Source organism: Acomys russatus, chromosome 32 (assembly GCF_903995435.1).
Source record: "Acomys russatus chromosome 32, mAcoRus1.1, whole genome shotgun sequence".
In the NCBI taxonomy this organism is placed as follows: Eukaryota; Metazoa; Chordata; class Mammalia; order Rodentia; family Muridae; genus Acomys; species Acomys russatus.
In genome coordinates, this window is record NC_067168.1 from 2,224,083 (window position 1) to 2,251,922 (window position 27,840).

At 41.9% G+C, this 27,840-nt stretch overlaps 1 protein-coding gene across 1 annotated transcript in view; it reads right to left on the minus strand.

Annotated features, from left to right (window-relative positions):
- Unc13c (unc-13 homolog C) overlaps positions 1–27,840 on the minus strand; it is a 426,680-nt gene that overhangs the window by 155,462 nt on the left and 243,378 nt on the right. Inside the window, 2 exon segments of the mRNA XM_051140226.1 lie at positions 23,528–23,656; positions 26,056–26,145. Coding sequence (XP_050996183.1) covers positions 23,528–23,656; positions 26,056–26,145 — 219 coding nt within the window.

Below are 27,840 nucleotides of genomic sequence, written 5' to 3' on the forward strand. Positions count from 1 at the left end.
CTCTTTTGGCCTTCTAGTGTAATTTCTTTATGTGGTATGTAGACATATATGCAGACAAAACATTCACACATACAAGTATCTTTTTAAAAAAGAAAAAGAAAAAACAAAACAAAACAAAACAAAACAACAACAACAACAAAAAAAAACAAAAAAAACAAAGAAAGTGCCTTAGTTAGGGTTTCTATTGCTGGGATGAAACACAAAGACCAAAAGCAACTTGGGGAACTGAGGGCTTACTTCACTTCCTCTTCCATAGCACAGTTCATCCTCAGAGGAAGGCAGGCAGGAACTCACAACAGTACAGGAACTTGAAGGCAGAAACCGATGCAGAGGCTGTGGAGGAGCATTGCTGACTGGCTTGCTCCCCAGGGCTTGCTCAGCCTGTTGTCTTATAGGAGCCAGGACCCCCAGCCCAGGAGTGGCACCACCTTCAATGGGCTGGGCTCTTCCACAGCAATCACGGATGAGGAAAATGCCCTCCAGGCTTGCCTACAGCTGGGTCTTATGGAGGAAGTTCCTCATTTGAAGTTCCCTCCTCTAAGATCTTTTTTGCTCTTATCTCTTTTTGACAAGGTGACGTAAAAGTAGCCAGCACAGGAAGAATGACAGTCATGAGCTGGATAAACTAGAGAAGGTTCTGGCACAATGTAAGAGGAACATTACATTCCTGTTATGATGAGCAGGTGACTGACACTGAGCCTGCTGAGTTAACTCCCGACTTGCCTACTACCATTTAGGCCTGGGAAGGTGTGATGAGAATTCTCAAGGCAGCCAGGTTTCCACACTTTTCCTAATGTTGTGCTGAAATCTTCTCTAGTACCCCAAGGCCCATGCCCAGGACTCATGTGGAGGAGGGAGACAGTGGACTCCTGAAAATTGTCCTGTGACATCCACACACACAAGTGGCATGTGCATGTCAGCACAAATATGTGCAAATAATAAATGAATGAGTGTTTGAATAAATGAATAGATAAGTATGGTGAAAATTAGATTATAAGGGTAGAGCCTTCATAAATGTCAAAAATTAGATTGTGAGGGTAGAGCCCTCATAAATGCTATTCATTCCTTTATGGAAGAGGACTTAAGGGGCTCCCACCCCCCCCCCCAGTCCTTTGACCATGCAAGGATTTGAGGTTGTTCCCTGACACTAAAGCACTAAACACCAAATCTGGAGGTATCTAATTTAGGAGTGTCCCAAACATGGTAAGAGAGCAAATGTTGAGTACTTACTTGGTAGGATGTTGACATAAATAAAGGAAGATTTAATTGGCTTTATGTTTTTGGGAAAGGTGCTCACAAAAGTTAAGTTCGCAAAGTTAATGATGGTTTTACATACAAACCATTCATTGGAAAAATGCTTTCTGACTGTGACCCAATAGATTATGGCAGAGGGTGGTCTGTGCGTAGGCCAAAATCTTAAGAAACTGGCAGCGTGGAACCTCTGTTCTTACAGCAAGCCATCCTGCTGTGAGGACATTTATGGAATCTGCAAGAGGTCACATGGAGAACTGTCAGAGCCCAGCTGACAGGTGTCACTTGCTATTCCTCTGAAGATACTGCACTAGACACTGGACTGACGTCTCAGCCCAGTAACACAAGCCAGAGCCACATGCAGGAAAGCTGGCATTCACCACACTCCTCTGAAAATTATGTAGATCTATGGACAAAAGTAAGCTACATTTTTAAACCATTGCCTTTTTATGGTGCATTATAATTCAATATATTAACTCAAACCAAGCATGATACTGGCAGCATACTGTAAATAATGTGACAAGGCTTAAAACACGGGTTGGCTAGAGGCTGAGTGGAAGTAGGCAGACAAGGGGTTTCCAGGAGAAGGTGAATGGAATCAGACTTCCTGGAAGAAGCAGGATCATTGGTGAAATAATTAATTTTATTTTTATTTTTTGGCTAGACAAAGCTGATACCTGTCATTTAGTGGAAGTGGGAAAATGTTGTCTCTGGCAGTTTGTGTGGACAGCACAGAACAGTGCAGATATGGAAATCCTGGGTAAGCTGCTGACTTTGTCACAGCTGTGTGGAATTATAGGGAGAGATCAGCTGAAAGGCAAAACCACTCATTTTTCTAAGTAGAATTCAGAAAAATATATGGATGTCAAGATTTCCCTCGGCTCTAAAAAATTATACATTTTCTTCCTCGGTCCCTTCAGAGTGCAGGGCTCTCTAGGGAGCATGGCACATCCAAGGTGATTAACTATGTGGTTGTAAAAGTTATAAGACCTTATAAAGAATCTGTCTCTAAAGAACAGCTCTGAGCGGTTCAGAATCGTCAGTGTGTGTGGTATGGTTTATAAGTATCTTCAGTGCATCCTCACATTGCTCTTTGACTTTGAACATAAGAGAGGGACCCATCTCAGAGGCATTGAATGCTGTTTTTATCTAGCGAAGTGTCCAAAGATATTTGGAATAAACATATGGAGTTTGAACTGAAAGGAACTAAGTCTACAATAGATAACATAACGAAATAAAACATGATAGACCTTTGTCTTGCCAGCTGGCAGTAAAAACAAGCAAGCCAAATCTTAAGTCTGTAACAATGAGTCAGTGTTATGGAGTAGGATAGACGACTCAAGGTCATGATGTAGAACCAAGGGCCAGGAGCTGGGAGGATGAAACAGCACAGAGAGCAGGCATGGGCCCTGGTCAGGCTCTGACGATGTGTTACCAGAGGCATTTAAGGATTTCTAAAAGAAGGATCCATCAGAGATTGTCCCATTTCCTGTCTCCCTTTCAAATAGAAATGCAAATTGTAGTGATGTGGCCCAGTCACCTCACTGTTCATGTGTGGTAGGGCACAGTTTGCTCTCTGTTATCTGGCGTCTGAAGAAACACAGCTGAGGCACGGAGCACAGGAAGGAGCCCAGCGTCCTTTGCACCCTGTAATGTTATATTAATTGTCATCTTGCTAGGACCTAGACTCCTCTTGTTGGTAGACTTCATTCTGTCACTACAGAACTTACAAATGCTTGAATTCCTAAAGCCAGCAGGAGAGTTTCCCTGCTTCAGAAGCTTCCCCAAAAGTTCCTTGCATGGAAGGGGCTCCCATGACTGGGTCAGGCCTACCCACTGGGCTTTCTCCTTTTCTCAATTCAGACCTATTAGAAAACTTAATTCCAACGTAAAGCCCTAGACCTTTGACCTTTGATTTGTAATGTAAATGTGAGTTTAGATGTCCTTCCATCCTTCCTTCCTTCCTTCCTTCTCCTTCTCCTCCTCCTCCTCCTCCTTCTTCTTCATCTTCTGGATTTGCTCTGCGTTTTTTAGTAAGTTCTATTATCAGAGGCAAGAGACAGGTTCTGTCCACTCTCAAAGGAGAAGCGCAGAAGTCTGATTAACTTTGGCCTCCTGAAGCTCTGTGACAACAACTTTATGGTCATAGTTATTCATGCAAGGGGAAGAGATACTGAAACACTGAGACCCATCTCATGGGAGAGAACCAATCCCTGACACTATTATTGTTACTCTGCTGTGCTTGTAGACAGGAGCCTAGCCTCCTATGAGAGGCTATACCCAGATGCTGATGGAAAGAGATGCAGAAACACACAGCCAAACACTAGACAGAGCTCACGGAGTCCTATGTAATAGTTGGGGGACTGATTGAGGGAGCTGAAGGGGTCAGGGACTCCACCAGAAGACCTACAGAGTCAACTAACATGTGCCCATGGGGGTTTACAGAGACTGGACCACCAACCAAAGAGCATACCTGGGCTGTTCCTAGGCCCTCTGAACATATGTAGCAGATGCTCAGTTTGGTCTTCATGTGGGTCCCCAGGAGCTGGAGCAGGGGCCCCCTCTGACTCTGAGGCCTGCCTTTGGGTCTTTTCCCCTTAACTAGGCTGCCTTGTTTGGCCTCAGTAGGAGAAGATGCGCCTTGTCTTGCACTGACTTAATGTCCCAGGGCTGGCTGGTACCTATGGGGTACCTCCCCATTTTCTGAGGAGAATAAAGAGAAGGGGTATGTGAGGGGGCACTTGGAAGAGAGGAAGGGAGGCTGTGATCAGGTCATAAAGTTAATTAAAACTAAATTTTTAAAAATTTAAAAATAACCACTGATGACAGAAAGAAAGAAAGAAAAGAAGAAAGAAAGAAAGAAAGAAAGAAAGAAAGAAAGAAAGAAAGAAAACACTGCTTCTGGTGGAGAGTGTGCCCACAAACTCATTAACAGCTATGGTTATCAACGTATGACCTGCTCAAAATCAGGCCAGAGAAAATTCCTGCATCAATGAGGAGATGGTCTCCAGACCCCGCCCTATAATGGGCAGCTACTGGTGATACTGCTGAAGGATGGAGAACTGCTCTTCTTTGAGGATGGGCCGTGGACAGGGTCCCCACATTCCACTAGATACCTCACAATCATGCATAAGGGCAGCACTTACTGGGCTTGGTGGGTTATTAAAAATAAACTCACAGAGTTGGCAGGGCATGGGGGAGGGGAATTGGAGGAGAAAATTGGGTAAAGCATGTTGCATTTCACAGTATAAATGTCTGAAAGTCTCAAGAATAGAGAAAAATTATGCAAAGAAAATTGGTATTAAGCACATTGCCTTCTGGACATGATATAGTGATTGTACTTATAAACATACAATAGCTGTGGTTCCATGTACAATACCTGCACAAGATCAAGCCAGAAAAATTCTGGCATAGATGGGGGAAATAATCTCCAGACTACACCTCTTGTTAAGTGAGGTGGCAGACACAGCTCAGTGGTCCAGCACTTGTATAATTTGCATAAGTCAATGGGTTCTATTGCTAGGTTGCAAAATGAAAATAAAAACTCATAGTTATTTGAGATTATACATCCTAATAAGCTAGATTTTGTCAGTCTTCAATCTACATACACTTCAAACACTATACCCTACCCAATAAATGCATACATTTTATATGACAATTAAAATAATTTAAAATTTAACTAGTAAAATTGGACAAAATAATGAGGATCCATTTACTTTTTATAGTTATAACCCACTGGTATTTATAGAAGATTCAGTTTTCTCGTGTGAGTGGGACATTCTCATAATTATGTCATGTTGAAATACTATCTGAAGGGGAGATTTTCTGAAGGCCAAAACCCCAGAAAGCTATAAATAACTGGAGCACCTACTTGAAGGCTATAAATAAGAACCTGACAAGATGTCAAGGTAGAAATCAGAATGATTAACTGGAAGGCACCACATTCTGCTTTCCTCAAAAGTGGACTGAAGCCGAATGGCAGTGTTGCAATTCCACACGAATTAGGCTGGCTTTGGTGCCCAGCACCATTACATCAGGACAAGATTGTCAGGTTGCTGATGTCTGAAGTTTCAGACTTGAAAATGGCCTTACAGATTTCAGGTCCTATTTTTCTCTATGCCTAATGAGAAGTCTGCATCATCATTAGATGGCATTACTTGGTTCTATGTAGTGAGCACAGTCACTTGGGGTGATCAGAACTTCCAAAGTTGAAGTCAGGTACCCAAGACTAGAGCCAGGCTTTTCTGAACTGTTTCTCAGTGTAGCAGAGCCACATTGATGGGTGTCAGCCAATGGCTTAGGTACAGGTCACTTCTGACACTCTGAGTATTGTGTAACACATCAACATGTCACTACTTCCCCCCTATGTAATGGAAATCTTGGCTTATTTTTAAACTCAGTTATGCTATGTAAATATGTTTTTGTTTTAATCCCAAGTGTAGGATTTTAGTTTGTGCTCGAGTTTATCTGCTGATGGTAAGTGTCTCATGTGGGGCATGGTCTTTGCTAGCTGGTAACAGCCTGCCTCATGTGGCACAGAGAGGGGCGTGGTTGAGGACTCTGAGGAAGATAGACAGGAGAGCCTGGAGAGAGAAAGTGTGATGTGGCATGCATTGGTGGTGTGTGGGGTGTAGCAGTTTGGAGAGACCCGAGACAGACAGTGCGATGGCTTGGAGATAGACAGAAAGAAACGTTTCAAGGCAGTGGCTTGGAGAAGAATGATTGCTGAGTTTGCTATTGGTGGAGACTAGTATTGCCCCAAAAGAACTCATTAACCCTAAACAGCTGGGAGAAATAAAGAGGTCTGCACCCCCTATTCCCACTAACATTCCTTCTCATATAGAGGGTTAAGGGGTTGGTGGAAGGGAGGTAAAGGCTCTGATACCCCAAATAAATAGAGTTTAAAAACAAGCATCAACATCCCCATTTGTGCACAGAACACAATGGAGGTAGCTGATAAACACACTAACAACGTTAAATGCCAAGGGATGGCTTGATACAGTGCCATGGGCAAACTCAACAAGTGAAGTCATGGATGGGCAGTGCACTCACAGGAAACGGTTCTCATCACCCTGAGAAGAAGAGGAGGAGAACCTAATCAATACTAACTGAAGATTCTTGAATAACCAAAGAATTTGGTGAACCAATGTTTATTTCCTTAAAAATCAGGAAAAACTTATAATGGTAACCAGAGGGCCCTCATACCATGGCAGCTTTCCTCTTTACCTCATACTCGGCAAAACCTTAGGCTGAGCATCACTTCTCCTCATTATTTGTCAAGCCCTTAGTAAAATAATAAATTAGAAAAATTCTAAAAAACTAAAATCAGAAAAGGGAAACTAACAACCTTCCCAACTTGGTAATGTACCTGTAAATAGGACGCTGTGTTTCCTTGTTCCATGACTTCAATAGCCATCTTTTTATAGCCAATAAAATTTTAATCTAGAATTTCCTCTCAGATCTAGGAATTCACTGAGGGAAAAATTTTGTAGTGAAGTCTTCTTTTTTAAAATTTACTGTATTTTAAAATTATGTCTATGTTGTGATGTTGTATATGTGATTGTGGATGTCTGTGGGTCTGTATATGTGCACACGAGTGCAGGTAACCATAGAGGCCAGCAGAGGGCATCAGATGCCCTGCAACTAGACTTACACTCAGTACAGGAAACAGAACTCAAATCCTCTGTAATAGTAATACATACTCTTAATCTCAAAGCAATTACTCTCTCTCTCCAGCCCTTCTGGTGCATTTCTTTCAGTTATGCAGCTTCTTATTAATGTGGGAATCATTACTTAGGAATTTAGTGTCACATGAGGAATAGTAATCCGGAGGATCTATCACCAATATAGTTAAAATGTGGACCTCATGCAGGGTTGCAATACAGAGGTATAAAAGGAAGAGGAGTCAGCAAAGGTGGTACTATTCTGATAATAAAAATTCCAAATTAATCATATCCCAAATGACTACAATTTAACCTGAACAGTATCTAGATGAAATTGAAAAGGGATGTTAAATCATTCAACAGGTGTCTATTCAACTTTTCTTCAGTTAACAGCCCTTAACAACAACAACAACAATAACAGTCTGAGTCTGTTTACTTAAAGATGTAAAAACACAGGGATGTTCAAGTTTATTTGTGGTGGTGACTAGAGAAAACTCATTCTTTTTCTTCCTTTGCAGTGCTGGATGGTCCTTCCATGTACACATGAGCTAATCCCTCCTTAATAGAACCAAATCTAATGTTTCCTCCTAATTAACAGTCATGAACAGTTTCACCATTGCTTAAGAGAACAATGCCATGCTAATGAGTTCATTCTCTTTTGTGAACTGGATTCTGAGGCCTAATAATGATAGGAAAGATAGTCCTAAAGTTAACATTTACTGAACATGAATTTGGTGGTGGATTGAAATAACAGTCCCCTGAATGGGGAGACCTGGTGGCACTCAGAGGAAGGATAGCAGGCTACCAAGAAGAGACTTGATTCCCTATGAGCATATACAGGGGGAGGAAGTCCCCCTCAGTCACAGTCATAGGGGAGGGAAGTAAGGGGAAAATGGGAGGGAGGGAGGAATGGGAGGATACAAGGGGAGGGGATAACCATTGAGATGTAATATGAATAAATTAATAAAAAAAAAGAAATAACAGGCTTCCAGTCATAACAGCCCTTCCTCACAACTACTCATCTAATTGTTTATCTTAGTCTATTCTGTGTAGCAGGGGCCAACTCTTCTTTGCTGAAGAGGACATCCTCAAGTCCTAGGAATACTGGGAACCGAGAAGGCACTCTGCGGTCATGAAGAAGATGAGTGTGGGTTGGATGCTAGTGTCACTATGTTGAGGGAGGGCGGAATAAGCTTACACACAGAAAAGATGAACAAGATGTTTAGGTCCCACTGTTTCAGGTCCATTGTTTAAGTGCGGGACAGTCAGGAGAACTGAATACAGAAGGTGTAAGAAGTGCCTTCACAGAAGAGGAAGGAGTGCCTTCAGGGAAGAGGAAGGAATGCCTTCAGGCAAGAGGAGGGAGTGCCCTCACAGAAGAGGGAGGAGTGCCTTCACAGAAGAGGAAGGAGTGCCTTCAGGGAAGAGGAAGGAGTGCCTTCAGGGAAGAGGAAGTAGTGCCTTCAGGCAAGAAGAAGGAGTGCCTTCAGGGAAGAGGAAGGAATGCCTTCATGGAAGAGGAAGGAGTGCTTTCAGGAAAGAGGAAGGAGTGCCTTCAGGCAAGAGGAAGAAGTGCCTTCAGGGAAGAGGAAGGAGTGCCTTCAGGGAAGAGGAAGGAGTGCCTTCAGGCAAGAGAAAGGAGTGCCTTCAGGGAAGAGGAAGGAGTGCCTTCAGGCAAGAGGAAGGAGTGCCTTCAGGCAAGAGGAAGGAGTGCCTTCAGGCAAGAGGAAGGAGTGCCTTCAGGCAAGAGGAAGGAGTGCCTTCAGGGAAGAGGAAGGAGTGCCTTTAGGGAAGAGGAAGGAGTGCTTTCAGGGAAGAGAAAGGAGTGCCTTCAGGGAAAAGGAAGGAGTGTCTTCAGGCAAGAGGAAAGTGTGCCTTCAGGGAAGAGGAAAGAGTGCCTTCAGGGAAGAGGAAGGAGTGCCTTCAGGCAAGAGGAAGGAGTGCCTTCAGGGAAGAGGAAGGAGTGCCTTCAGGGAAGAGGAAGGAGTGCCTTCAGGGAAGAGGAAGGAGTGCCTTCAGGGAAGAGGAAGGAGTGCCTTCAGGGAAGAGGAAGGAGTGCCTTCAGGGAAGAGGAAAGAGTGCCTTCATGGAAGGGGAAGGAGCGTCTTCACGGAAGAGGAAAGAGTGCCTTCATGGAAGAGGAAGGAGTGCCTTCACGGAAGAGGCGGCACTTGAATTGGGTATAGGAAGATAATCGGATTCTCAACACATTTAAGGAAGGGAAGAGATAGATGGCAATTTGATTCCCACAATAGCACACTGGGCATTCCTTCAGCCCTGGGAACAATCCATTCAATAGACAATGCTGGACTTAAAAGGCGAGTTCCTAGTGCCCCAGTATTACCTCCAGACCCAACACAGGGGTGAAGTCCCAATAGTAAGAAACCATGGGCCAATATTTGTCCAAATGCAAGCCCAGGATCAGGGTGAGCAAGGCAAATTCCCTTTAGTACAGAGATGAGGGCTCACATGTCTCCTGGAGTTTCAGCATGGCAGACTTCAGTTCTGCCATACCAATTGGGTGTTTTTTTGTTTTTTGTTTTTCTGCACAGTGTGAGGGTTATCTGCTGGTCCAAGCTCCAGAGCTGTATTTTCCAACACAGTGCCCCACCAGCCACTAGTCTAATATGGTTATTCAAATTAAACAGGATTTAACAAACATTCATTCTTTCGTTTTCCTAGTATTGATTTGAGTGCACACTGGCTGCACATGGCTAGTGGTTGTGGTATTGGTCAGGGACATATTTTCTCCAGCTTCATGCACGATTCAATTGTATGGACCTGGCTTGACGCAATACACCCTGTAAGGACAGGCAACGCGATCTTAACTGGGACTAGCACTTGAAGGGACTCCAGGACGAGGCATTCGCAAGAGCATCCTTTATAAGGTTGCCATTTGTTGAATCATTTGTGTCTCTACTCTAGAAGCTGAGCTGTCGAGGACTTAATCTTCATCACGCATTCCACCTCCTGTTTGCTGATCAGATACCATATGCAAGACGCTGTATGAACAATGGAAGGAAAGAGATTTCCAAAGACAAAACCGACTTAAATGCTCACCCCAAGGCACCTCTCACACAACTGGAGTTGTCTTGTAATACATATAGTAACATTAGCAAAACGACAGTGACTTAAGGCACAAAAGTAACATCATGAGTAAGAGTGAAATGCCAAACAGAGTTGTGGAAATCACTCGCTATCACATCTATCAGGAAATTGTTCTGGGAAAGGTGGTAGCAAGAGCTTGGGGATAGAGATCAAGACATGTGCACAGTATAGTGGAGAGAACACCATAGCATAAGGACAGGCGACAGGGCAATGTAAGTTCCATGGAAGAACTTTCTGGATTGCTCAGACTATAAAGTGTATGAGATTTATCTTGGCTGGTTGTCTGTTCTTTGTTTTGTTTTGTTTTGTTTTCTGTTCTGACAGGTTCTGAGAAGCAATTTTAATATTAATGAGCCTGTATACATAAATAGCAATGTCACTAACAGGCTCCTTTGTACATAATTAAAATTTGTAAATTGTAGGAGCATGGAACATATTCGCACGGGAGACAACTTCCTGAACAGAACACCAAAGGCCCAGGCCTTAATGTCAACAATTAATAAATGGGACCTCATGAGGCTGAGAAGCTTCTGTAAGGCAGGAGACACTGTCAAGAGAACAAAGCAACAGCATACAGACTGGGAGAAGATCTTCACCAACCCTACATCTGACAAAGGTCTAATATCCAAACTATATAAAGAACTCAAGAAATTAAACACCACCAAACCAAATAACCCAATTGAGAAATGGGGCTTGGAACTAAACAGAGAATTCTCAACAGAGGAATATCAAATGGCTGAGAAACACTTAAAGAAATGCTCAACCTCCTTAGTCATCAGGGAAATGCAAATCAAAACAACTCTGAGATTCCATCTTACACCTATCAGAATGGCTAAGATAAAAAATTCAAGTGACACCACATACTGGCAAGGATGTGGGGAGAGAGGAACACTCCTTCATTGCTGGTGGGAATGCAAACTAGTACAGCCACTTTGGAAATCTATCTGGTGCTATCTCAGAAAAATGGGAATAGGGCTTCCTCAAGACCCAGCTATTCCACTCCTTGGAATATACCCAGAAGATGCTCCAGCACACAACAAAAAAATTTGCTCAACCATGTTCATAGCAGCCTTATTCATAATAGCCAGAACATGGAAACAGCCTAAGTGTCCCTCAGTAGAAGAATAGATAAAGAAACTGTGGTACATTTACACTGTGGAATACTACTCAGCTATTAAAAACAAGGAATTCCCGAAATTTGTGGATAAATGGATTGAGCTAGAAATGATCATAATGAGTGAGTTAACCCAGAAGCAGAAAGACTCAAATGGTATATACTCACTTATATCTGCATACTAGCCCAAGGGGCATGTTCCACGAAAGCCTTCACTTACCAGGAAACTGGGACAGAGGGGAGGACATCCTATTGGGACTCTAGATGAGAGAAGCATGGGAGAATGGCAAAGTAGAAGGATCCAGAGGGTCCTAGAAACCTACAAGTAGAACATTATGATAGGCAGATTTGGGCCCAGGGGTCCCGCTCAAACTAAGGCACCAGCCAAGGACAATACAGGTGGTAAATTTTAAACCCCTACCCAGATCTAGCCAATGGACAGAACAGTCTCCACACTTGAGTGGAGAGTGGGATATGACTTTCTCACATACTCTGGTGCCTCACATTTGACTAGGTCCCCTGGAGGGGGAGACCTGGTGGCACTCAGAGTAAGGACAGCAGGTTACCAAGAAGAGACTTGATACCCTATGAGCATATACAGGGGGAGGTAATCCCTCTCAGGAACAGTCATAGAGGAGGGGAATAATGGGAAAATGGGAGGGAGGGAAGAATGGGAGGATACAAGGGATGGGATAACCATTGAGATGTAACAAGAATAAATTAATAAAAAAAATTGTAGGAGCATGTTTCCCTCTTGGGGTTTGCTGGTAGCCATTGAGATTTCCTACGAAGAGGTAGATCTGGGAGAGGCAACAATTCAGGATCCAGCTGGGTCTCACGGAGTAGTGGCCTTCTCTGTTCCAACAGGGACATCAGAGCCTGACACCGCTCGATGGTCCGTATTTTAAATACCCAGACAAAAGACATCTAAATATATATTTTAAGTGGACAAACATTTCTCAGAGAAACAAGAAAGATGTCTTCAGTGAATCTCCCGTCAGGCTGTCTAGGAACACTCAAGCCTGTAGCTATAACAGAACAACCAGTGCCTAGATGGTATTTAGGAGAAAGGTTGTTAAGAAACTTCCTCTTCCCTCATTGTGTCAGATTCCTTTCTTCTAGCCAATCCAAATTTTCTCAGTTATAAGCAATATCCTGAGCCAAACACATATAAGGTTATTTAATAGATGCCATTCCATCATTTAACTTACTATATATCACATATGTAGAAGAGGAAGAAGAAGAAGAAGAAGAAGAAGAAGAAGAAGAAGAAGAAGAAGAAGAAGAAGAAGAAGAAGAGCAGCAGCAGCAACAACAACAACACAACAACAACAACAACAACGCAGTCAGGCCCGATAAGATGACTCAACAGGTAAAGGCACTTGACTCAAAGCCTGACAAGCTGAGTTCAACTCCAGGTACCCACATGTGGAAGGAGAGAACCAACTCTCACAAATTGTCATCTGAGTTTCACATACACCCTGGGTGTGCATGCACCACCACCTCCTACAAACAAATAAGTAAAGGAACACGGCTAGCTGAATGTACAAGGTACAGGGTGTACATGCAATTCTGTGTGTCAGTGTGTGTGTTCTTGTGACATAAATAAACACAATAAAATGCTTTCAGGCAAATACGTCTTTTCATCCTAGGGATTTGAAATTGAAATAGAAGAGTAAATCTCAGGCAAAATGCAATGCAGCATTAAATCCCGGTAAAGGTGGGAGGAGGGAAATCTCCAGTAGGTGGCCATCAGCATGCTAAGCTGCTGGCCTCTCTGTGACATTCTGCTGTCCAAGGGACTGAAGTCCAGCACTGCAGCCTCAGCAGCTAATTCTGAACAACAGCATAATCACAACCAACCAGATGCTTTTAAAATCAAATTAAATCCCGTTTTAGCTGGGAAAGAGATGCTTAGTCTTAAAGAGGGTCATTAATAAAATAGGCACTGAAAGGACAGTACAGGTAGTACCAGGAGATGTCTGTACTGAAACAACCAAGTAATCGCAAAGTTCCTCACCATGTTATAAAGGTCAGAAACAGACACTTAATTCTGTGTATCTTTACGATAGGCAATTGCATCCATTCTAAAACCCAGGATGCTTTACCGGGGAAGAGATGAGTGGTCCAAGCACCGAGTCTCCAGCAAAAACAGAGTATAACAGACATTTCCAAGGATATTTTCGTTGTATTCCCAACATGGGTTATTGCTGGGGTCAGGGTTTTCTCTGGGGTTGGCCGAAGGGAAGCCCACGTGGGAAGTTTATCATATGAAGACTAGCTAGAAAGACTCAGATGCTTGTGTCAGAAAGTTCAGATCTCCTGGGAGTCATGGCTGATGTGAAAAATCACAAATTAACATGATCATTGACGTTATCCAAGATTCCTAGGGAATGCACAGGATAGCTCATAAATATAAGAGAAATAAATTTTGGTAAATAAAAAGGAAAAATTGGAAGTGGTGGTGATGGACTAATAGGTATTTATTTACCTAAAAATTCATGTGTGTGTGTGTGTGTGTGTGTGTGTGTGTGTGTGTGATATCTATATGTATGATTGTAAATTTCTATATCTCCACTATATCTGAAAAGGTTAATCCTAGATTTTATATAGATACATGAAATCTTGTATGCAAATAAGACATAAACTGAGTGTGAAACTATCTAGGAGAACAAAGGTGACTCGTGGGAGTAGGTAAGATGAAAAAAGGGCAGGGCATAGGGAATATGCCCAGTGTATACTACAGACTTGTGTGTAAACTAAACGAACAATTCTAGCAGCTGGAGAGATGGCTCAGGGGTTAAGAGGATGTAAGAACCTGACTTCAACTCCCAGCACTCACATCACGCAGCTCACAACTGCCTGTAAGTCCAGCTCCGGGGGATCTGGCACCTTCTTCTGGCCTCTACAGGCACTGCACTCATACATGCACATAACACACATATACATAATATATATGTGTATACACACACACACATGTCACTGAAGAAAGGAAGTCTCTCACAACACAGTCATGGGTAGTAGCAGAGAAACATGCTCCCCTAAGGACCAAGGGGTGGAAGACACTTGTAGGCGATACAATGTGCAAGCGCTATGAAGAGGAAGCATTTTCCAGAGTGGGGGGAACTCAGCGTGGAGTCTACATCCAATAGAATCCGGAAGAGACTGGACAGGGGAAAAGGCACCCCAGGCACATGGCCACATGGCCCGGTTCTGCACTTCTGCAGATCTGAGATAGAAGGTTTGCTCTCCGGAATGAGTCTTTTCCGGAGAGCAAAAGTAAAGACATTCAAAAGGATTTTAGCTGGAGTCTTTGCAATTTGTGCTACTGCCCCAGGCACAGTGTCAGGATCAGTATCCTTGTGTGTCATGGAGGAGTCTGTCCAGTGGTTCCAATCCAGTTTAATTGCATTGCTGTCCAGTGCCACTAGTTCTAATATGCTACCAGGCTCATTCACTGTTTCCTATTCTGTGTAACTATCCCTCAGCGAGAACCAAATCATTGCGTGTGTTCCTAACACTTTCAAGACATTGGCATCAGCAAAGGTCTGTTAAGCTACTTAATGTGAGCATGCCATACATATAATCAGGCATGGACCTCTTCCCGGGTGGGTCAGCATGAAGCTTAAATACAGGACCACATTTCCCACCAAGTTTTAGGTGTCTGTTTTAGATTCAGACAGGCTTCATTCCATGCGGAGTATTATTAAATTCAAATATTACTGTCTGTCCCTCACTGAATGCATGAACTGCCATCAGCTCAATCAAATCACAAGAGCCCCTGACACTTGATACTGAATTGAATTTGAAATTGTATAGAATGTTACTAAACCCTGAAAACCCCTTATGTCTGAGAGAGAGAGAGAGAGAGAGAGAGAGAGAGAGAGAGAGAGAGAGAGAGAGAGAGAGAGAGAGAGAGAGAGAGAGAGAGAGAGAGAGAGAGAGAGAGAGAGAGAGAGAGAGAGAGAGAGAGACAGAGACAGAGAGAGACAGAGACAGAGACAGACAGAGACAGAGACAGAGACAGAGACAGAGACAGAGACAGAGACAAGAACTGGAATCCTGCTAGATTCCAAAGGGCTCACAGGACAATTACTTACAAATAAAATATGACTTTTATTTTAGAGCTTGAACTATTTTCATGCAATTCAATTTTTCTTTTTATTTTAGGTCATTGTTTTTTCTGGTGATCACTTGGCTAACCACCTAATTCACTCTTGTCTGTTATGTGCCTAATAGATGATTCGGCACTTTAACAACGAGGATACATATATTTATTTTCTCCCACTGGATCCCAGTTCTCTTGTTTTATATTGTATCAGTGAAGCAAAAATACTCCTGTTCTCACTTTCACAGAACGCACAGACAGTAAAGGTCAGGCTGGAGTTTCTAATCAGCATGAAGAGAGAGTGTCTCTGTCAAATGGACACAATTTCAGCCCGAAAGAAAGAAGCAAGAATTTTAACTTGCTTTAACACAAATGTACGATTCTTGTTGGATTTTTAAATATACTCAAAATAGCTTATTTTCACTGTACAGTCTATAAATGCCCATAGTTGCCAAGATGCCCAAACTGAAAGTCACTTTCAGAGGTGAGGTGCTTATCTTCTCGTACGTTGGTGTGCCTCAACCCACAGTACAGAGCTACGACACAGTTTTTTGTAACCGAATTATTCTAGAAAGAACAAATCATCTAAATCGGGTCTATTGGGAGCTGTAATGCAGTAAGATCAGCAACTGGCTTCTGAGGTGCTCTCCAGGCTCTCAGCTTTGCCCCTCCAGCCCCCTCTGCTGCCAGCTCCCTCTTTACAAATGTGAATCTGACTGTGCAAAGCTCCTGTTTAAAATGCCTAGAGGCCCCACAGCTTTCAGGACAAATCCAAACTATTTTCCTTGCCTATGTACTTGTCAGAAAAAAAGGGGGGAACCTCATGTTACAGTCTCCACAGAGCTCACTGATTTGTTACTTGTATACCTTACTGGGGCTCAGGGTCAGCTCAGCCTTGAGATGGATAACAGCTGCTCCAGATGTGTCCTCTGGTGGCATCAGACCCTCTTCCAAGTCTGAGATTGTGCACTCTGCCAGGAGCATGTGCTCCCATGCAGCTCCTATTTACTCTCCCAGGTCACTTGCCATCAGTGGTTAAAACTGCCTGCCTGCTTTACATCTCTGAGTCACACCTTGGATTCATACAATGATGTAATCTCCTGCAGAGCTTGCTGAGCAGTTCGGGCTAGCCCTACCCTCAAAACCTTCTGCTGCGGTGCTTCTGGGTGGGCCCTGAGCATCCGCTTTCCCAAACAGTCTCCAGGACCTGCTGATGCAGTGGACCACTCCCCCCCATCCGGCCCCTAGCCGGACTCCACCACTTTGCAGATAACACAATAGAAAATGAACTTGAGAGGTGAGTGAGTCAAACACTTTCTCCCCAAAGAGTGTCTAGGATAATGCTCACGCAGAGCAGGAAGAGACCAGGGACTAACTGTACAGAGAGGCACATTTGTGGGGCACATCAAGATGATGGAGATTTAGGTGCACATTTACGTCCCCAGTTTAATATAGACTAATGCATTTCCTTGTATGTCAGCATCTACCCCTCGTAACTTGCCTTCCCTTGGCCAAATGTCAGGTTTTGCCTTCATTATGAGAAGAGCCTAAAAGGCTATTTGAATATAAAATCCTCAATGTTTATTTTTTCTAAGATACTAAGGCACCTTGGTACACTTCCATCATTACTGAAGCCAAGACTGAGCAGTTTTGGAGAAAAGTCAAGAAAGGAATAGCACTATTCTTTTGAAGAAGAAAACACAATTCATGTATGGTTCTAACAGCAAGGGGATGTGTACAGGCTCCCAGACAGTCCACTGGAGATGCCGCGAGCAGATAGCACAGATTTCTCTCTGGCTTTCTTAGTGGTTAGCCTCTCCAGTGACTTTCTCCTAAACATTTTACACTAGTTTATTTTTCTGAGTTTTTAATCCCCCCCCCCAATAAATGAGTTAAGTGACTACTTTGAATTTCTGTCTTACTATTTAAAATTTATCAGTATACAAAAAAATGCAAAATTTTACACTTCTAAAATAATAGTTGGCTCTTTCCCTTTTAAAAAGGATTTCAAGTAGTAAGTTTAGAATTGAGAAAGCCACTTTATTCTTAATGTGGAGCTTTACAACTATTTCCAAGTTTAATATTTCATGAAACCAATTTACAGAAAGTCCTGCTGGACGGTGGAAGAAAACAAGAAAGTCTTTCCACTGTTCTCTAGGCTATATTTTAGGACGGATGCAAGGCAAAGCAAGGCAGAAATGGTATTTGTTCATTTTATTCTCTTCTATAATTCATGCTTTTGTTTTCAAACTTTCAATGAAACATTAAGGCAACACTTTCATCACACTCCATAGCAGAATAACTTCCAGGTGAGTCAGACACTTAAACATTACAAAGGTTTTTTTGTTTATTTGTTTGTTTTGTTTTTTGTTTTTTGTTTTTGATTTTTTAAACTTATTTATTTTTATTTTTTTTATTAATTTATTCTTGTTACATCTCAATGTTTATCCCATCCCTTATATCCTCCCATTCCTCCCCTCCCCCCCATTTTCCCATTATTCCCCTCCCCTATGACTGTTCCTGAGGAGGATTACCTCCCCCTATATATTCTTATAGGGTATCAAGTCTCTTCTTGGCTACCTGCTGTCCTTCCTCTGAGTGCCACCAGGTCTCCCCCTCCAGGGCACATGGTCAAATGTGAGGCACCATAGTACGTGAGAAAGTCATATCACACTCTCCACTCAACTCTGGAGAATATTCTGACCATTGGCTAGATCTGGGAAGGGGTTTAAAGTTTACCTCCTGTATTGTCCTTGGCTGGTGCCTTAGTTTGAGCGGGACCCCTGGGCCCAAATCTGCCTATCATATTGTTTTACTTGTAGATTTCTAGGACCCTCTGTATCCTTTTATTTTGCTATTCTCCCATGCGTCTCTCACGAAAGCCTTCACTTACCAGGAAACTGGGACAGAGGGGAAGGCATCCTATTGGGACTCTACATTACAAAGGTTTATATGATACATTACAGACAGAAAAATGTGACTACGCTTTAAAAATAATCTTATCAAGAATGGTACTTCTCACCATGGCATAACTTCCAAATATACTCTGTGTGGAGACAACTGATGCCATAAAATTATTAAAAACCAAGACTAATATAATGTAAAGAAATTCTAGCTATATATGACCCATATCAGGACAAAGATCTAATTTCTTTATTATAGAGTAAAAATCCTACTGACCAAAATACCCTAAACTTTGATCAAGTATTGGAGTTTTAACATATGAGACATGCCTAGACACCAATATTAAGATACATGCATACTAAAAAACTAATCGATCATATGCATTTCCAATACCTATCAAATTAAAAAAAAAAGTCCAGGCAACTCCTATGTTATTATGCACTACTGCTAGTGTCCACCAGAATTCATATGCTGGATCTAAACTCAAACGAGAAGGCACTGTGAGGTTGCGCCTTCAGAGCAGCGGTCCAGCTGAGGAGCTCTTCCTCTCATAACTGAGATGGTGTCCATATGAAGGGGCAGGCAGGAGCAGCCTGGCTCCTCTGCTAAGAGAGGCACACCATGAAGGCGAAGCCTGGCAAGGAAAGATGAGGTCACTCCAGACACCAAACCTGGTAGGGTCACAGTCTGGGCCTTTTCAGGCTCCAGAATGATGGGGAATGAAACTGTTTGGCTTATTATTTATGCAATTTATTTTTTTAGAGCTGCCCAGATGGCTGGAGACAACATAGAAAATTTTATGGCCACTCTGAAGAGAAAAGATCCTGGTATAGATTACTGCAGTGCCTAAAATACTTTAAAACCTCTTTGGAAGGTAATTTGCTAGCATTTATTAAAATTTTAACTCCGTTTCCCATAAATCAAACACATCTCTTAGAATTCTATGAGATTCACTTTCTTTTACAAGACACAAAATTATATATATTACATAAGATTTCCCAGCATTGTTTTAAATAATGTAACAAGAAATAATATGAACTTATATCAAGAGGGAAGGGTTAAATAAACTGTGAAGTGTTCAACCAGTGCCATATTATGCAAATACAAAGTATAAGAATATTCTTGTGCATTCATTATCAGACCATCTCAAAGACATAGAAAATGAAATAAGGCTCAGTATGATATTTCATGGTGTGCCACCATTTGTATAAACCAGGGAGATGTATATGCAAATATAAGAGATCTATTTAAATGTACTCTTCTTCAAAGGATGTACAGGAAGTGGCAGATACTGTCATGATCTGGAAGATTTTACTTTTATTTTTAATTATGTATGTGTGTGTTACACGCATGTGTGAATGCAGTGTCTGCAGAGGCCAGAAGAGGATGTCAGATCCCCTGGAATGTGCTTTGAGTCTCCTTATGTGACTGATGGAAACTGAACCCCAGTCCTCTGTAAGAGCACTAAGTGCTCTTAAGCCTTGAGCCAGGTCTCCAGCCTGCCCGGATTGTGACAATTTCATGTACCACTTTGTGGTGTTCATGTTTGCTTTCCTCCCGTGATGGCAGAAGTGGAGAGCTCCCAGTGAATGGGGGGGGGGTGGTTTGCCTTGTATGGCCTTGCTGCTATGACCAGAAGCTGAGGCACCAGAGAGGAGGCTGCAGCAGGGCACATTTACAGAAGTGGCGACCCGGATAGAGCTCTGGTGCCAAACTTAATTACAGAACACGTTTCAGAAAGATTCGCTGTGAGCAGATGGGGAGTAACAACCTTTACATTTCAGAGGGAGATGGGGTGGGCCCAGAAAACTGGATTTCTTATGTTGTAAATGGTGTTCCTGGGTAACTAACCCATCAGGCTCCGTAAGGAGAGCCCTGAATGAAAGCTTACCTTTCAGTGCATGTCCCACACCCCCATCTTAAATTCAAAAACAAAGTAGGCACTACACTGCTGGAATGAATCACAGGATGACTTCCTGGGCATCTGCAAGGAAGGTGGCTCACAAACAGGACCTCACTACCTCACTTAGCTCTCCCAGCAATTTTGGCAGCGAGCGTAATTAACATTATCTCCTCATAATACAAAGTAATCGAAGCTTAGCGGAATTTGCCCAAGACTCAGTTGCTTTCTAATTGATGGGAACTTGGATTTGAGTTCAAATGGGTCTCCTTTCAAAGCTTCACTTCCTCCTAGATACTCTCTAGTGCCAGCCAAGGCAGGGACAGGGTTCTGTGCTGAACAAGGCAGGCAGGATAACCTGCTCTCATCTAGGTCTTATAAGAGTTGCCTGCAAAAATGAAAGAAATGGTCAAGATTCTGCATACTACCCTGCCTGAATCCAATGCCTAATTTTTGACACGTTGTTTTTCCATCTGGAATTTTGTGGACCAGCTGGATGTTTGGCATTCTGCACCAAATCATTATGTATAGCGACAGAAAAAGGTAAAGTACTGATCAGGGGTGGGGTGAGGGTGGTATCATTCACAGTCCTTGGAGGTGAAGGGCTGTGACCAAATGTCAAAAGGAAACAGCTGGTGAGATAGAAGGAAGAAAAGATGGTGACCAACCACTTAGAATAGAAAGCATTTTAAGAAGAATGGAATGGTCAAAGGTACCAAATGCTTCTGGGAAACTGAGTGAGGTTAGAAGACTGAGTGGGTTAGGCCAACCTCTCTGTGTTCGGTAACCTAGCAAAGGTAGTTTTGGCAGGTTATGAATAACTTGAGTCCGTTCACAGGTGTCAACCTGATGGGTAGGACCTACCATGCTGTGACTTTTCAGAAAGATTTGCTTACGTTTATGGATGTGCAGCAGGTGAATGCACAGTTTAAGGAGGCTAGAAAAAGGCAACACGAACTGGAATTACATCCCCTGGAACTGGAATTACAGATGGTTGCGAGTGACTATTCTCAGCAAGAGTGACATGTGTCATCTCTCCAGTTCCCACACCACAGTCTTGAATGGCCAGAGTATAATGCTTTATTAGTCTTGTGCGTGTTTAACGCCAGTCCTCCTGGAGCCACGTTTCCAGAAGGAGCTGCAGTGAGTTAACCTGTTCCCACATTCTGGGGTCCAGTGGCTCTCCCTTTTGTCCTTCCCTGGTATCTGACATTCCTTTAGCTAATGGTGTAATTATAAGCCCTTGCTAGACAGCAAGTCCATAGTGGTGGTGACTGTGTTTGTCTTATTTATTTATCTTTCCCTCAGTTTCACAGTATCTGGTACATAACAAAGCAAAAAAAAAAAAAAAAAAAAAAAAAAAAGAAAAAGGATCATTGTATATCTGTAAATTTACTAATGGTTTTAAACTCTTTTCCCCACAAAAGATGAAAACCTCAGAATCAATTTTCCTATTAATCTGGATTATTTTTCCTTGGCCATCTTTACCACCTTCCTGCTTAAAAAAATCAATCAAACAAAGGCTGAGTCTAAAGGGCGATTGTTTTTTTAAAAGCAATATAGCAGGATGCATTTTTCAATAAGACATTTGAACAAACAGTAGGGAAATAGATCATGGACATAGAGGGCCGTGTAGAATATTTGAGAAAAAAACCAAAAACCAAAAAATGAATGCAGTAAGGAAACCAGCGAAAGAGACCAAACCATTCCTTCCCAAGATTCTATGATTCTTTAGTTTTCTCTCAAAATATCACGCAAAGATTGGAGCATGGGATACTCCCGTCTGCCCACTTCTGCTAACCGCCAGTGACAGTGCAGAAAAACTCCACTTACGGGTTCCCACCGATTAGGTATATGTTTGATAATTTGTTGCATGTTTACCTCAGGCCTTATCTTCAACCCTGTCTTGATGTGGGGATCTTCAGAAGAAATCTGAAAACATGACTCTGAACATAAGACCTTTCTAAGAAAGTGTCTAACCCTGAGTTTACCTTTATCCACGCAACACCAATATGCCCTTCACATTGCTATTGCTGCTTATAAGTTAAAAAAAAAATCTATTTATTTAAAGATACATATTCCCATACACTATTTATTTCTAGAAACCAATTCAAGTTAATGAAGGTAACTTTAATCATGCAAGGCTCATTCAGTTGGCTCAGAGATCCTAATAACACCATTTCAACTTTCACACTTGCCTTTAAGCTTAGGTCTGTATTTAAACAAAACTGCCACATTAAGAGACTTTCATCGTGTTCTGTGCTGCGTGTTTTTAAACACGTGTCATCACTGATACTTCTGCACTGATTTCTCATTTTCCATGTGCCTGGCAGCATGTCTTGGTTTCATAACCTAATTCTGAAGTACACAGGAGAAAACCCTGACTGAGGTTTTGCTCCACTGATTCTAGTGTGTAAGCATCAGGACACACACTGAAATCAGCTGCTGCAGGGTTTGAACTTGTGTGCATTTACAGAATACCCATGAAACGTGACATGCTATGCTGTGCATGGATAATCATTTGGTGGACCACAGCTACAGAATTCCATTTTCTCTGGTGGTGATTATAGTCTGTGCCATCAGATTATTTATCTTGTGAGCTTGATTGCTAGAGATTTGGATATACCACTGTTGTAATAGCTACACTTTCAGCTCAGTAAAATAATTAGATAAAGGGTCCTCTAATCTCTGGGGAGGTGAAAAGAGGAGTCTAAGGCTTAAACATCAGTACAGAAGAGAACACAAAAAATAGTTTTCAAGGACACTTTAAATATGATGTAGCTGTTTCCACAACTGAATATCTCTTCTTCTTTCCTTTTCCTCTCATTTTCATTATTTTGGGGGTACAAGGTCTCATGTAACCCCAACTAGTCTTGAACATACTATGTACTTAGGAATGACTTTGAACAGCTGACCCCCTGTCTCCACCTTCCAACTGTTTGGCTTAGAGGCATGAGCTGCCATGCTCGCTTTATGCAGTGTTGGCTCTGAGCGTGCTAGGCAAGCAGCCTACCAGCTGAGCTACACTCCCAGGCACAGCATCCAGATTTTCAACGAGAGCTTAGTTTCTCTTTCTCTAGATGCTTACTATAAGAAGAGGAAAAACAAATAGGAGAGACTAGGGCACATTCCCCCGGTAAAAGTGGCGTACTGGCTTAACGTCAGGTTTCCCTCAAAGGAACTGATATCCACTCTGTGAACTGGAGCAAGAAATTTCATTCTTATAAATGCAATTATGCACCTGAAAAACAGGAATGATAGTATCTGCCTTTGGCACGCCAAGCTATTGTGAGGAATGAATTAGCTCAGGCGTACGGAAATGATGTTCAAACGTGAAGACACGGGGCGGGAATTCTCAAACCCGTGGCTAATGTGAAATTAAACGAGCATACCTCCCCATTCTCTGCTTTTCTAAATGTGTGGAAACAGATGTTGGAAACAGAATGGCAGCCCTTGTGAAGCTGCACGTCTCCTCTTACCGGGTCTATTAGCTGAGAGTAGAGTTCGTGGCAGTTGTCGAAGATATACTTGTATGTGGAGTCCAGACAAGCCCTGACACAGTCCTTCACCACCGCACTGGCCTTCGGGGGGCTCTGCAGCTCCAACACCTGACAGACAAGTCAATCGTTTTCTTAAAAACAGGAGAATGATGCGAAGCCGTGAAACCGTCTAGACTATATTCAAGTACTGCATATAGCTGATTTGACTACATTTAAATAACATGGCCTGAGACACCTCCTAAGTGAGACTGACCTGAATTTAATCCCTGGACCCCACAGTAGAATAAGGCAACAGTTCTGTAAGTTGCCCCCTGACCTCCGCACGTGTGCCCACGTCACCCCTCAATAAATGAAAAAAATTTTTTTGTTGTTGTTGTTTTTCTTTTTGTTATTGTTTTTCAAAGCACTATTTTTGTCTGTATAATCATGGTTATCCTGGAACTACTCTCTAGACCAGGCTGGCCTCAAACTTGGAGATCTGCCTGCCTCTGCATCCTGAGTGCTGGAACTAAAGGCATGTGCCACCACTGGCCTGGTGTAAAAATATTTTTTTTAAAGAACACACACACACACACACACACACACACATATATCAACCTAGGAAAGCTGGGACAGGAGAAGTGGCTTTCTCTAGGCAAGAGAACAGCAGCTGGTTGCCCAGTCCCAAAGTATTAGCCCTAACAACATATGTTCTGGTAGCATTATATATACACCAAACAGTCTATATTTAGGAACACACACACACACACACACACACACACACACACACACACACACATCAATAAAAATTAGTACAAAATAAAGAAGGAAATAAAAAGGCCATGAATTTGAGAGAGAGCAGGATGGGAGGAAAGGGTATATGGGTCAGTTTGGAGGGAAAAAGGGAAGGAAGAAGTTGTAATTAAATTATAATCTCCAAAAGTAAAAAAGATCAAAGAAGGAAATAAAAAAATAAAACTGAGATAAGTGGAGCTAAACCATGTTTTAAAGACTTATTCATGTGTATGGGTGTTTGCCTGAGTGTATTCTGTGCATCACATGTATGCAGTTCTCACAAAGGTCAGAAGAGGGCAACAGATCCTTAGGAACTGGGCATATAGATGGTTGTGAGCAACCACATGGGTGCTGGGATTAGAGCCAGGGTCCTCTGGAAGAGCAGAAAGTACTTTTTAACTGCCGAGCCATCTCTCCAGCTTGTCAGTGTTTTAGAGAAATTAAAAGTGTAATCGATGACAGGGAGTATAGAGTTGGAGGAGGAAAGCTGGTGACTCGGCGGCACAGGGAGGAATCTGGCCAGGATGTTAGTGCCCAAGAGAAAGGAGAGCAAGTGCAAAGGTGGAGGAGGCCTTTTTTCTAGAAAACAGACTCCAGGTGATGGTCAATAACACAAAAGAAGGAAGAGTACACATGGCACAGGTCGGGTGGGTGGCAGGCTGTGGTGTGCTTGAGGACATTCTCCTCCCTTTGCCTCCTTTACTAGAGAAATAAACAGTAGATTCATCAATTAGCAGCCGGGATGGGGGCATGGGTAGCTGTTTGTCCCCAGAGTGGACCTCTGCTCACCTCACTTCCTCATCCCCCCTGCAGTGGCAGCTACCACTTGTCAGAAGTCAGCTTTTCCACTGAGCCTTGAATAGGGCTCACTAGCATTGTCTGCACACGGGTACCAGCCGATCAGAACAGATATAAATTCTACTACCACAGTCATCAAGGGATCTTGACATTAAGCTAAGCGCTATTGAATAAACTAACAATCATCAATATAGTATACATTTGTTTGCTAGCTATTATAAAAGACTATTTTTCTTTTAGTACTGCGAGTGAAAAAAACTAATGGTAACTGAGAGAAATCGCTTGGCATGTTGTTTCGCTTTATTTGCTGTCTCACTGCTTGCTGACCAGCTCTCACAACACTCTATTTCACAGAGAAAAAAAATTAAGTCTTTATCCGAGCGAACTGTGTTTGAAAGGCTTAATATAAGTAAACTGCTGCCTTAAATTATGACTGTCCAGAAGTTGGTATTGAAGAAGGGAAATATCTTAAACAGAAATGCCTAGAGAGTTTGGTAGGTTATAGCCAACTGTACCAAGGAGTCATGTGACCAATTCTCATACAAGCATTGCCAAGGCTGACGCTAGTGCACTGGCACCGCTGGGTAAACAGGAGCCAGCTCTTCTTCTACAGTAAAAAGTTAGCGAACAATCTCAGCTAACACACTTCAATGCAACTCTATTTTCACCTAACAGTCCTTGCTATTTTAAAAACTGTCTTGTACACGTATTAAGAAAGCATCCTTTAAGACAAACTTAATTCTGACCCACTGTATCTATGTAAGGTGACTAGAAAACTTGTTTCTTTAATAGACCCTATGTTGGAAAAGTCATGTAGCCCAGGGTTACCGGCTGGATACAGACAACTGGTCAGAGGCAGGATAAAGCAACACCCTATCAAGGCAGAAATGTATGCTGATGTCACACCATGCCACTGTGGGAATGAGATGAGTCACCTTCATCCTGAAGAAGGTGATGCTGGTCAGTAGGTCCACAGTGGACTTCAGGTCCTGCAGTCTCTCACTGTTGCTGGCTGGAAAGTTCTCCTGGTTAAATAGGAAACAGAAATGGGTAACATTGCTGACTTTGAACCTCCAGTGTAGAAATTAATAAAACTAGGTTATTGTGAAAAAAATTAAGAGCAGGAGGTAGGTCATATAACAGTTAACATTATTCTAAAGTATTCTTAATGAAAAAATTTTATTACATAACATTCTGAAAAATGTAAGATTTAGAAATATTCTGCTATTCATCTTGGAAAGTCATATCCTTTTATTCATCCTCAGGGTACCATTTTCTTCAGAGGTGTAGCCAGTGATGAGCTGTCACATTCCCGTAAATAATCTCCTACCCACACTTAGACAAGAAACCCTAATTAAGTTCAGTGTCCCACACACAAAATCAAGATAAGAAGTGGACCAAGCAGGAGAGAGAGGGTGGGAAAAGTGGAAAATGAAGGGATTAAAATGATCAAATTCTTTATATCAGTGGATCAAACTGTTCAACAATAAAGAAAAAAATGTTAAAATATATTACATTATCTTTTTACAGTGTTAATTCCTGCTTATAAAATATCTTTTTCAAAGAAGGGAGATCAATACATATTTAAATCTTTTTATCATTTTACAAAGATGGAATTTTCAAAAATTACTTTGAACATGGCACAGGTGGTAACATTTACTTTTTAACCACAGGAAGCTTGTAAATGTGGAAAACAAGGTTGTCTCCCAAGATCTGAACTAGGATGAGTGGCAGACATGTCTCCCTATTGAGGCAGGTCACTTAAAAAACACACAGATATGAAGAAGTCTGGAGGAGAAGCAAAATGCCATTATGAAAATCCTTGAAAGAACAAAGGGTTTTAACCTTAAGAAAGGTATCTTATTAACTGATGATTGTTTTCACAAAGGTTTTCTACAGTTATCAGAAAATCCCAAACTGACTTCTGGATATTTCTTATGACCTTAAGTGTGCTTAGTGCCTAAATAATGGCAAATAAGTTGTGTTCAAGACTCTTCTTTCCCGAACTAGCTTCCACAGTAGGCTTGCATGTGTGGTGACTGTCTTCTTAAGACTATGTTAATTTCAACATGCAATTAGACCTTGATGAAATTCAGTTTGTAATTTCTAGAAATGCGCAATTATCTGTCTAAGCATCTATCTATCTATCTATCTATCATGTGTAATCTATTTATTCTTCACCTATTAACTCATCTACCCACATATTTATTATCCATCCATCATCTCTCTGTCTATATATCTATTCAATCACCTACATGAACATCTGTCTGTCTGTCTATCTATCTATCCATCCACCCAACCATCAGTTTATCTATTCATTTAGCTAACCATTTATCTATTCATCAAGAGGCTAATTAAAGTGAATGTAGCAGATGCAGATATACCATTAAGAAAACATTCAAATAAACCATTGGTAAATATAAGGTATAAAAAAGCATCTGCAATTATGACTACAGCATTTTTAAACTAAATTTTCAAAATGAGTTTCCATCACCTATAGCCATCACCTTATATTTGCTTGGACCTTGTGTTCTCTTGATGAATCAGCTCAGGGGCACTCCAGCAGATGGTTACTAAGAATTACAAGACTGAGCTGCACACACACAAAGTATTGTTATTGTTACAGTTTATCTTCATGCAGCATATGAGAAAACAAGGAATCTTTTGAGGATTGCTTCCACTGTGTCAGACTCAAAATCAGTATGTTTACCTCTCCACTT